The sequence below is a fragment of the Mixophyes fleayi genome, chromosome 6 (genome assembly GCF_038048845.1).
Source record: "Mixophyes fleayi isolate aMixFle1 chromosome 6, aMixFle1.hap1, whole genome shotgun sequence".
Taxonomy (NCBI): domain Eukaryota; kingdom Metazoa; phylum Chordata; class Amphibia; order Anura; family Limnodynastidae; genus Mixophyes; species Mixophyes fleayi.
The window spans coordinates 202,126,939-202,139,572 of record NC_134407.1 but is presented as its reverse complement, the minus strand read 5'-3'; the positions used below and the strand labels follow the sequence as shown (position 1 = coordinate 202,139,572).

Sequence of the window (12,634 nt, the reverse complement as noted above, 5' to 3'; positions counted from 1 at the left end):
ATTAGCCACAGACTAGAAAACCTGGCACATGAAACGTCGATCAGACACAAGGTACATACCACTTTTATGGAAGAAGCCGGTGAATGTCAGCTGCAGGTGAGCAGACAGACTGAAAGGGAACAACAAAATTATTGTTTTATTTGTAGCTTGCTGAGAATATTCTACACATATATGCAGGAACTTTCAAGTATTTAAACAAAAGGCCAAAATCTAAATTTGATCTGACACTATGGAGGACCAGGTGCTAGTCTCAACCTACAGTACAAAGGGACAGGGCACATTACAAAAAAGACAAAACAAAAACACCACATCACCAATTTGAGCAATGTAGTTTTACAACAGGATTTCTCTTGTATTCAACTGGGGGACACTGGAACCTTGGAAATATAGAGGCTCAGCCAGGCGCTGGGCACTTTAAGAAATTGATACACAGTCTGAACTCTTCCCTGTCTATATCCCCACAGGAGTGTGGGTTTTGCCTCGGTGCTCTCTGACAGCTTAGGATTTATTTTATATTATTAATTTAATAGGTAGAATGTGTCTACCGCTACAGCAGCTGTAATACAGTTTCAATACTGTATAGGTCTTTAAAGCATTTGAGGAAGTGCACTTCCTGCTGCCACTAGACTTTCTAAGTTGGACTGTCTCCGGAGGGGGAACCGGTCACTACCACCACAGTGACCACGGATCCTTGCTACCACCGCAGGACATATTCAGCACCAAGGCCAGGTTCAGAAGGCACAGCTAAAGGTACGCAACTCCTCTCTCCCCACCCGCAGAAAGGAATTTTAAGTCGTTGTCTACACCGGTAAACCATGGTTTGCACAAGAGCCTTCAGAATCTCCTCCTTGCGGCTTTTCCCTCAGAGGAAAGCCCATCTAAACAGTCAGACACAGAGACTACAGCAAAATCTTTGTGGGGTGTTCATTTCTGTGAGGTATTTAACACTGGGGAATAGAATCCTACAAACAAACAGTGTCCCACATAGTATGTAAGAGAAAAAGACATGCTAAAAAGCACCAATAAAAGCAACACTAGAATTAGTAGAAGCAGCAGGGAGCATGTACAAGTTAATTAATAAGGCATTTTAAAGTGGAAATTCCCTCTAAACACATGCATTGCCAGCCAGGACTCGGTAACAAAGCAATGACAGGAAAGGTTACATTTATTTTAGGCATGAATTGGTGATGCCATGGGCAAGTCTGCCTTGACCTAACTATTGGAGGTAGGCCAAGGCAAGAACTTAATCAGCCTTTACATAAATATCTGTCTCCAGCTGCCCGGGCTCAGGTTGTCATTTAGCAGACATGTCGAGATGGAGAAATATACATAGCGAAGTAACATGTTCAAAGAGCTGAGGATAACAGGGGTTTGTATGGGACAGGCTTGAGAACCACTGGAGAAGGATTACCTGTCAGTTTCATGATCTCCTCTCATTCTCTCCACTTTTAACAGCATATCATTAACTTTAAATGTTTTCCTACAGGAGTGAAAGACAAGTTATTAGGTCAAATTAGAGAAGACGCTTAGCAGAATACAGTACTCTTTTATACATGTGTAACAGTCAGAATAGGTATAGCCTGATCATGAGAGATAGGCACCTGGAAAGCATACCCCCCAAACCACCATGTACCACAATCCACCTTTCTGTTCATCAACTGGCACATTCCTCACATTATCATTTCTGTTCAGCACATCACGCAGTACATCAGCCATGCTGCCCAGTACACGGACTGGTACGTTAGCAACACAGAATACACTACGAGAAGAGTGAGAGGAAAGGGTGCAGTCCCAAAGCTGCATAGCATTATCTGTTACCTAGAGCAACCATAGGAGGCCATGCAGTGCTACAGGTAGCATGGTGCATTGGCAAATATATATGTTCTGGGTAGATATTTAATGGAAGCCATTAATTAAAATGGCATCATCCTTCAATAGCACCAATATTAGGAAAATTAAAACACAACCTTTTACTCAACTATGACTTGTGTATGAGACTTTACCAGCTTAAATACAAGGAGAGCTGTTTTTCTTGGTACACGCGAATGCAAATATACCAGCTAACTTTAGGGATGGCGTCTATATCTCCTTTGCCTACGCTGCCGTTGTTAGATACTATTCTACCTCACTATTGCCAGCCATAACCTCATATGGTTTTATCACAGAAAGATCACACATTAATGGGGGAATTCAACTCCCACTAGACTAGCGCCGCGTTTAGTTATTATAGTAAAATCAACACGGCTTTCTGCTCGCGGCTCAGGGAGCGGTGAGCAAATAGCCAGCGTTGAAGTTACCATAATAACGGTATTTAAGCGCACTATCATAATAACGGTAATAGTGTGCAGGCCGCGTTACTCTTTACAGTAACGCGGCCAATTGATGGCTATAGGATGACAAACAGGGAGATTACTGCAACAAAGACAATGTTTTGGTGTTAATGTAATTACCACAGTGATAGAAGACTGGTAAACCCAGCAACAGGATTATTTCAGACAGACAAATGTACAAAACAAAATTAAGAAAGAAAAGTCGCTGTGCTTTTTATATAATTTCTAGCAACCAGCAGTTCACAAAACTAATAATTGGTGATAATGGTGTGGCAATATTCGGTTTAGCTGGTAATAAGGCTATATTTCTCACTTATAAGATTCAACCACACTAGGAACAGCTCCACCTGACCAACAAATAGTAATGTCCTCTATTATTATTGCCAGAATGACAGACATTGTGATAACAGTGTCTGCACAAAAGACATATTCTCTTACATCTGTATTACGTATACAGCTATTGCTGGATCATTACATAGAAATAACACACATGCAACATGTAACATGATACAAGGTAGAAGCTGGGTAAAAACAATGTTGTTGTAGCAGTAGATAAGGACTAGACGGCGCTGTCAGGAGCACAGAACAGATGACATAGGCACAGTTCAAGTCCGTCTGTGAACATTTTTATATAATATATTTTATATGGGGAGGAACTCCTAAAATGTTATAATAATAGAAATAGAAATGACAAAATTAAGCCTGTTCCTTGACTGGATATAAAAATCCAGTTTAACACTGGTCTAGCATAACATGCATTAGTGTTTTATTCTTTCATACTTGTTAATCTACACAATCCCCATATAGAAAACTCACATCCAGACGCAATACGACTAAATTACCTTCTGGCGTTTGATCGAGAGTTGCGATGCGACATGTACGTGAGCGTCCGATGCAAAAATATTGGCTACAAAGAAGAAAGTTAATGATGAATTATCTCACTAATGTTGAATTAAAAATAACGTTCCAGGCATTTATACACAAGGTTAGAAGCGATTATGACATATCTACCACTGGCACTTATCAATGAGAGCAGCATTAAGTATGAGTATGTGTTAGGGGAGGTAGACAGTTACTACAGCCGCATCAAAACTCAAGATGAATTATTGATCACTATACTAAGAGTCCATACAAGTAATGACCATTATTTTCCTCTGGATATGCTGCACTGATGGCACTAAATAAGCACAATAACAATGACATTATACTAAGGATAGTGATAATGTTTTGTCATTACAGGATAAGGTCAATTACCCCCATATCAATCTCGCCTAGTACTGCAGTAACCACGCGAGATGGCTAGCAGTGCCAATATTGGGGACAATTAAATTGTATATACAACTCACACCAATTCAACTCTGTTGTAAGACTGTAAGAAACACACAGGACCATAGAATTTGACGGCAGATAAGAATTGCTCGGTTTATCCAGTCTGCTCATTGTTATATTAACCTATGGTAACATCAAACACTATATGATCCTTTATTCTTTATAAAGGATATCCTTATGCCTATCCCAAGCATGTTTAAACCACTCTACTGTATTAGCCTCGACCACCTCTGATGGGAGGCTATTCCACTTATCCACTACTCTTTCGGTGAAGTAGTTTTTCCTCTGAACCTACTTCCCCCCAGTGTCAGTGCATGTCCTCATAGTCTAATACTTCTCTTCCTTTGAAGAATGTTTCTCTCTTGTACCTTGTTCAAACCCTTGATATATTTGAAAGTTTATATCATGCCCCCCCCCCTTTCCCTTCTCTGCTCCAAACTATACATATTAAGATCTTTGAGTCTTTCCGGGTAAGTTTTGTGCTGTAGGCCATGCATCATTTTAGTTGCCCTTCTTTGTACAGTCTCTAACAGATTTATATCCTTCTGGAGATATGGCCTCCAGAACTGAACACTATTCCAGATGAGGCCGTACCAATAACCTATACAGTGGCATTACTACTTATTTCTGCTACTGATTCCTCTCCCTATGTAACCAAGCATCTGACTTACCTATCTCATTGCTTACCTGCCTTTAAGTCAACTGAAATAGTGACGCCTAGATCCCTTTCCTCCTTAGTAGTTTTCATTATAGTGCCAGTAATACTGTATTTAGCCTTTGGGTTTTGAGACCCAAGTGCATGATTTTGCATTTTTTGACATTAAACTGTAGTTACCACTCTCTTGACTATTCCTCTAGTCTACCTACATCATGAATCATTTGTTTTACCCCTCCGGGTGTGTCTACCCTGCTGCATATGTGTGTGTCATCTGAAAAAAGGCATACTTTCCCTTCAATACCAATGTCTCCAATAAAGATATTAAAATGCACTGGTCTAGTGAAAGGGTAACCTTTCCCTCCTGTGAATGCACTTCATTTACTATATCTGTTTTCTATCCTTTCTTTTGAGTTTTTTTATTTATGGTCAAAAGGCAATTGCATTCAGAACAAAAGAAACTCTAACCAGACACACAAGGTGGAAAACCACATATCCAGTCATAACACTTCTGTTAGCCAAGCCCCACTTTCAGCTACTAAAACTGGGGAAAACCCTGCCATTGGTAAGGTACTCTCCCACGGTGGCCCTGAGCAGGTCTCTGTGGTTCGACTGTCTCAGCTGACTGGTCGATAATACGCTCTCTTAAAATAAGGACTGCTGAACTACTCAAACACGGTTTTACAGATACTGCATAAGGAGTAGGATAAGAAGTCACTGCTGCCGAGTAAACCACAAGAGCAAGGATTCAGGCAATGAAACGGCCTCTACTCAAAATGGAAGTTTTCAGTCACAGGAGCTGGGGCTGACCACTACCCAATTCAAATAACCAAAGATGGAGTCACTTGCTACCTCTGGGTCTCTCCTAGCAGCTAGCACTGCTAGATACATGAAAATTGTACAGTTTGCTTTCTATTAACTTTTTTTTTTTTTGCCTTTTTTTGTTTGTTTTTGCTCTGAATGCATAAAACACACCTGTTCCTCTAAAGTGCTTGCAGATATGCTCTTTAGTTTCCAATACTTTATGTTTTTGGGACATCCACCTGTAAGTAACCATTTTACAGTGACCATCTAAGACTCTACTCACTATAGATGGTCACATGATTCTACACACAAATTAAAATCCCTCTCAATGAGGGAGACGGCCAATTTAAAAAAAAAAAAAATCTGGTCTTCAGCCCACTATAAGCACAGAGATCGGCAGACAGAAAATTCTTTCATGCAATGTCAACAAAAACAACAGTTGAAGAGGTGGTAAAGAGATAAAAAAAAAAAAAAAAAAAATAATAATAAAAAAAAATAAAAATGTTAAAGTAACTTACAGCAATAAGATTTCTTGTCCTCAGAAACCGATAAATTTGAGTTGGCTCTGAAAAAGGAAAAAAAAAAACCTTTAACTTAACGGCTACACAAAATTCAAGTAATAGTTATATTATTCTCATCAGAAGACCATTTGGACATTTACAGTTTCATAAAAAATAAAAAACAACTATAGTCAAAGGCTGGGTACATACTACATTGTTTTCAGCAGATTATCAGGCCAATCAAATGAAAAACGACCGTTCGACACGATATCACATCAGTGTGTACGCTGTAACGGTGAACAATGATCATTTCAAAGCACATCGCATCATTTCATTTGATTTTTACACCAGACTAAAAATCTCAGTCCACGATGGAACAATGTCGTTCCAATTCTGCAGTGTGTATGCACTCATGACCGGCAGTGTACATAGATCTCTATTGAGCGTGCAGAGTAACTATCTTGTCAGCCAATCATTAGGACCAATAAAAATAAAGATTTGAAGGTAAGTGTTGTAAAATGTGTTTAGTGTGTAGACATGAATCAGCATGCTGATTGGGACTTTTTTTTAATCGTTGTGCTTCATATTAAATAAAGTCAGTCAGAAAACACAAGGAAATCAGAAACAGGAGGGAATAATATTTAATAAGAACACTTACTATAAATCCTCATGTGACATATCATTCATACACATGAGATTCACTTCCTTAAACTGAAAGTTTAGACCTACAGTAGTAACCAGACTCTGGTATCTGATAATGGAGCAATAAGGGTAAGAACATGGCTTCTCACTGAAAAAGCAAATGCCCAGGTATTTGCCTTTTCCAAAGTGATTAATTGAAGGGGTTGAAATCAAGAGCGGAAAAGGATCGACTTCATCCAGAATAGATTCCATTTCTACCAAATATTCCAAGAAAAGCATTGTCTAAATAAAGTAAGGCATGCTCCACCAAGACACCCACATAAAGGGATGAGACAGCCAGACGCTATCACTAGAAGACCTAGATAAAACTACATCTGGGTAATTCACCTAGAGACAAAGAACAGTGGCAAAATATGGGCATTTGTCTTACCTCACACTTTGCATTTAACACAGTCAAAAGGTTTTTCATTAAGTCACCATCTACCCTATAGCAAAATAAACATGAGTAATAAATATTTATACCCAACTGTCCACAATCATATTAATATCACTAGTTCTCACTAACAAACTGACTGATTTAGATCCATTATTCATAAAAGGGGAATAATATGAAGACTGGGGCCTGATTCATTAAGGATCTTAAATTAAGAAGTTTCTTATTTAAGTCTCCGGGACAAAACCATGTTACAATGCAAGGGGTGCAAATGAGTTTTCTGTTTTGCACATAAATTAAATAGACTGTTTTTTCATGTAGCACACAAATACTTGATAGCTTATTTGTACACTGAAATGTAAAGTTGATATTTGTGTGCTACATGAAAAAACAGTCAGTATTTAATTTATGTGCAAAACAGAAAAGAGGATTTATGTACTTACGTTAAATCTGTTTCTCCGATTCCGTCTGGGGGACACTGCTTACCATGGGGTTGTGGAGGGGAGCTCGGGAGTTGGCACCTAGCTAGTTAATCTTTAGCACTGCTGACAGACCCCTCCCCTCTACAATCCCCCTGCCTCTTCCTGTCAGTTAATTAAAAAGCCCCAAGGAGAAAGGTCAATCAACCAAGAGCATACAGAGGAAAAGCAGAAGGGAGGGATCGCAGAGTTCCCCAGACGGAATCAGAGAAACGGATTTAACGTAAGTACATAAATCCTCTTCGCTTTCATCCAGTCTGGGGGACACTGCTTACCATGGGGACGTTCTAAAGCAGCCCCCTAAGGGTGGGACCGCTCTGAAAACCCCGCTCGTAGGGCACAAATACATTAAATTGATAGAATTTGGTAAATGTGTGGACAGAAGACCAGGTGGCTGCCCTGCAAAGCTGGTTGGCAGAAACCCCATTTCTCTCTGCCCATAACGCCCCTACCGATCTGGTGGAATGGGCCGTAAGTCTCTCTGGCACATGACGGTTAACCCTTAAGTAAGCCTGCTTAATGGTTGCCGTAATCCATCTCGCAATGGACTGTTTTGAGGCTGGCCAGCCTCTTTTGTTAGAATCATAAAGAACAAACAGAGAATCGGTACGTCTAATCTGAGTTCTTTTGACATAAATACGGAGAGCCCTAACCACATCTAACTTTTCCATAGATTGTTGATCAGAATGAGGTAGATGAAAAGACCGGAACTACAATTTCCTGGTTCAAATGATAAGCCGACACTACCTTTGGAACAAAGGAAGGGAGTGTTCTCAATACCGCTCTGTCCTCGTGAAAAAACAGATATGGTTCCCAGCAAGACAGAGCTCCCAATTCCGACACCTTACATGCCGATGCAATTGCCAAAAGAAAGACGACCTTCCAGGTCAAACATCTAAAATCTGCCACAAGTAAAGGCTCAAAGGCTCAAAGGGAGGCCCTTTAAGCATATCCAGTGCCAGGTTAAGATCCCATGGTGCTGTAGGTGGAACATAGGGAGGCTGAATATGTAAGACTCGCTGAAGAAAAGTCTTGACATCTGGCAAATCCGCTAATTTCAGGTGAAAGAAAACTTAAAGTGCTGATACCTGAACTCTTAATGAACCTAAACGGAGCCCTGCTTCCAGCCCATCCTGAAGAAAGGCCAATAAGCGAGGGAGGCGAAAAGAAGACGTGTGACAGGACTTATTTTCGCACCATCTGATATAGGCTCGCCAAATACGATGATATATGCGAGCCGAAACCGGCTTTCGAGCTCACAGCATAGTGTTCACTACACTGGGGGAGAAACCCCTAGCCCTCCAGAGGCTGGCTTCAACAGCCATGCCGTTAAACTGAGCTGAGGTAAATTCTGGTGACGAAAGGGACCTTAAAAGAAGAAGGTCATCTCATGACGGAAGACAATATCCTTGTCCTTCCGCCATGGAGATTATATCCGCGTACCATACTCGACGCGGCCATGAGGGAGCTATTCGAATTACCGGCAGACAACCTTGCCTCACTCGTCTGAGCACGCGAGGAAGCATGGGAATCGGGGGAAACAGGTATCCCAACCTGAATTCCCATGACATGGTCATCACGTCCACCGCTAAGGGGTCTCTTGCCCTTGCGCAAAACCTGTGAACTTTTTTTGTTGTGTCTTGAGGCCATGAGATCTATATCCGGAAGACCCCACCTCTGAACTAGAGGACTGAAATACTTCCGGATGGAGTGACCACTCCCCCGGCATCATTGGATTTCAAATTAGGTAATCGGCCTCCCAATTCTTTTTCCCCGTAATGAACACTGCCGAGATTGCTGGAACATACTGTTCTGCCCAAGCAAAAATCTGAGCTGCAATACGCATTGCGGCTGCACTCTTGGTTCCTCCCTGCCTGTTGACATATGCCACAGCCGTGGCATTGTCGACTGAACGGCCCCCTGAAGAGCTAAAAGAATTGCCTTCAACTCCAACGTGTTGATTGGTCTGTTCAGGAATCGGCCTTATCAAAGTCCCTGGAGCCGAAGGTGCAGGATTACCGCCCCCCAACCTCTCAGGCTGGCGTCTGTTGTGGCTATGATCCATGACCATGGAGCGAAAGACCTGCCCACCGACATGTGATCCTGATTCAGCCACCACTGGAGTGATTCTCTCGCCCCCGGAGACAGCGAGATCCTCTGGAGATCCAAACGTAGGTGGGATCCTGACCATTTTGTTAACAGATCCCACTGGAAGCATCGAGAATGAGCCCAACCGAAGGGGATCGTTTCGAAGGAGGCCACCATCTTCCCAAGCAGCCGCATGCACAAATGAATTGAGGAGTTGACAAGACCTGAAATGTTATAGTTCGGATTAAACTGATCTTCTCGGTAGGCAGGAACACCTTCTGCTGACTGGTATCCATGATAAGTCCTAGGAAGACCATGCGTTGGCACGGAACCACCTGGGATTTCTTTAAGTTTATCAGCCACCCATGGCTCTCGAGGACCGCTATGGTGAGTGATAAGTGCTGACAAGCAAATCTCTGAGGAGGATTTGATGAGTAGATCGTCTAAATAAGGAACTACCTGAACTCCCTTTAGGTGAAGACACGCTGCCATCACCGACATGATCTTCGTGAAGACCCTTGGAGCTGTGGAGAGGCCGAAGGGAAGAGCCCGAAACTGATAGTGGGAGTTCCTTACTGTGAACCTCAGGAGAGACTGATGATTTCTCCAAATGGGAACGTGGAGGTATGCGTCCTTTATGTCTATGGACGCCATAAACTGATCCTTCTCTAGGCCGTTTATCACCGACCTCAGGGACTCCATACGAAATTTGTCCACTCGTAAGTGAACATTGAGGCTCTTTAGGTTTAAAATGGGTCGAAAGGACCCGTCCGGCTTCTTGACCAGAAAAAGATTCGAATAAAATCCCTTCCTTTTCTGGTTGTCTGGGACCCTGCAAATGACTCTTTGCGAAAGAAGAGAGGCTACACAGTCCTGCATTGCCTGTCTTCTTTGTGGATCTCGGGATAGCGGGGTTACAAAGAAGCGCTGTGGTATCGGCCCCAGCAGATCTATCATGTACCCTCTTGATATAATGCCCCGAATCCAAGGGTCTTGGGATGACGCTGCCCACTGTTCCTGAAAAAGAGAGACGCCCCCCCACCGGCGCCATCTCTTGGAGAATAGAGTGGCAGTTAGGACGCAGGCTTCTCCAGAGTCTTGGAGGCCTGGCGCCTAGCTGCAAACAAGGACCTGCCTCGAGAATTCGGTTGTCTACCTTTAAACGACTGTCCCCTGGGCAAGGAGGTTCCCCGAAAGGACTGACGAAAGGAGCCAAACCGTGGGGCCCGGCCTCTACCGGAGAGGACCGGCAAATAGGTGCTTTTGCCCCCCGTTGCCTGGAAAATCATATTATCTAATTCCGGGCCGAACAGACCTGTTGCTGTAAAAGAAATGGATTCCATGGATTTCTTTGATTCTGAATCCCCTTCCCAGGATTTCAGCCATAACGTTCTTCTAGCTGAAACTGACGCAGCCTGAATAGAGGAGGACACAGATGCTGTGCTCTGAGCCGCCTCATAAATGTACCCTGATGCCTCTTTTAAATGTAAAGCTAGGGTGATCAATTCTGAATATGTAAGGACTCTGCCATGCTTCCATGGCTTTAGCAACCTAAGCTGAAGCAAAAGTGGGTCTAAAGGAAGAACCCGCTGCTACAAATATAGATTTTAATTGAGATTCCACTCTGCGGTCAGTGGTATCTTGCAGAGTTGCTGAGCCCGGGGCTGGAAGGAGAGTGTGTCGGGCCAAACGGGCTACTGGAGTATCTACTTTCGGAATTTCCTCCCAGCGAGCCACGTCCTCCTCCTGTAATGGATACAGGGAAGAGAACCTCTTTGGAACAGAGAACTTTTTTATCAGGCTGTTTCCAGGCTCCCTCAGCAATATCTCTGAGTTCTACAGAAGGGGGAAATCGAATAACCTTCCTTTTGGCCTTCTTAAAGAGACTTCTGTCTCTAGGACTAGGATCCTCCATTTCTGGGAGGTCCAACGCCTGCCTCACCGCTAAAACCAAATCATCAATAAACTGATATTTAGTGTTTTCTTCCTGTTTCAAGGATTGAACCTGGTCAGAATCCAAATTTGATTCTCTTTCCTCTTCTGAAAATCCCTCCGAATCTGAAAGGACCATGAGAGGATTAGCGGATCTAATCCGCTTTCTTTTAGCTGGGGGCAGGTTTTGGGATTCAAGTAATTGGTTAAGTCTGTCCAAACCCTTTATAAATGCTGAGGACCATGCAGGTTCTGTGGGTACAGGTGGCTGGTCCGTAAGCAAAGAGGAAGGTCCTGCTATAGCCGTTTCAGTAGAAACCGTGGCAGCAGGGAGCCCCACAGGTGTAATAGCATTACTAGTCACAGAGGCTGCCACACTAGATAACAATTGAGTAGATTGGGAGATCATCTGTGCTAAAGAGAAAACCGACTGTGTCAGGGAAGCCACCCAGGCCGGTTCCTCCGTCAGTGGGGCTGGAAGGAGCTGGGTTTGCGCAGAGGGGACCTCTCCTTCGCACACTGCCAACGGGTCTTTCTGCCCACATGGTAATTTAACTTTACATCTGGAACATGTAAAATCTTTAGCCATAGAGCCTTTTCCCTTTTCTGACATTTTAAAAGGAAAAGCATACCAAACACACTTAGATAATTTTGAGAGAGACAGAGTAAACAACAAGTAACCAACTAATCTGTAATAAAAGTTGTACTTGTATGTGTGTAACAGATAAAAAGATATATGTGCAAGTAAGAAAATACAATAATGCTTACTAGCCTCCCTCTTGTAACCACAAAATACAGTTTGTAAATGGTTAAAGAAAGGTTTTGGTACTTAGCCAAAAGGGCCACACTCAGGGAAGAAGTCCAACAGAAGTGTCCTGGTGCCTGCTCCCTCCAAGATAAGTTCCTTCCCGGGCTTCTTTTGGCGCCAGAAGTCCGGACTGTACCACTTGTGCTGCAGAGCAGGGGAGCTCTGTAACAGTTCCCCCTCTGCAGCTTTCTGTCTCTCTCTTTTTTTTTTTTTTTAAAAGGAACTTATCCTTATTTCTGGCAGAGTTATGGAGACCCCTTGAAGAGGTCTCCTGCAGCGTTGAATACCCCCTCCTATTTTCCTGAGGGGGGATCTTGGTATGGCCCCCGACTCTCCTCCTTCTGTGCACCTCCGCAGACCGATGACGGCATCATGGCCGCCGGCGAGGTAATGCGATAAGCGGTGCTCTATGCCTATAATGGCAGCGCCGGTTATCGTTGGAGCCTCCAAGAGTGACAGCGGTCCGGGAGACCGCTTGTCACTCTGTACTGTGACCGCTAATGCTCTGCCATTGAGAGCAGTCTGCTCCCTCTGACAGAGTCCGGTCACCACTGGCCAGTTTCTGTGAGTGTGTTCTCTATTAAAAGAACACACTCCCAGCTCTGCCCTAATCTAACTATGTCTAAAAATAAAA

At 43.1% G+C, this 12,634-nt stretch overlaps 1 protein-coding gene across 1 annotated transcript in view; it reads right to left on the bottom strand.

Annotated features, from left to right (window-relative positions):
- Positions 1 to 12,634, bottom strand: part of SUZ12 (SUZ12 polycomb repressive complex 2 subunit) — a 31,058-nt gene that overhangs the window by 11,100 nt on the left and 7,324 nt on the right. Inside the window, exons 2-5 of the mRNA XM_075178073.1 lie at positions 5,637 to 5,683; positions 3,173 to 3,237; positions 1,412 to 1,480; positions 60 to 109 (exon numbers count right to left, since the gene is read on the bottom strand). Of these exons, the coding sequence (XP_075034174.1) occupies positions 60 to 109; positions 1,412 to 1,480; positions 3,173 to 3,237; positions 5,637 to 5,683 (231 nt within the window). The remainder of the gene's footprint in view (positions 1 to 59; positions 110 to 1,411; positions 1,481 to 3,172; positions 3,238 to 5,636; positions 5,684 to 12,634) is intronic.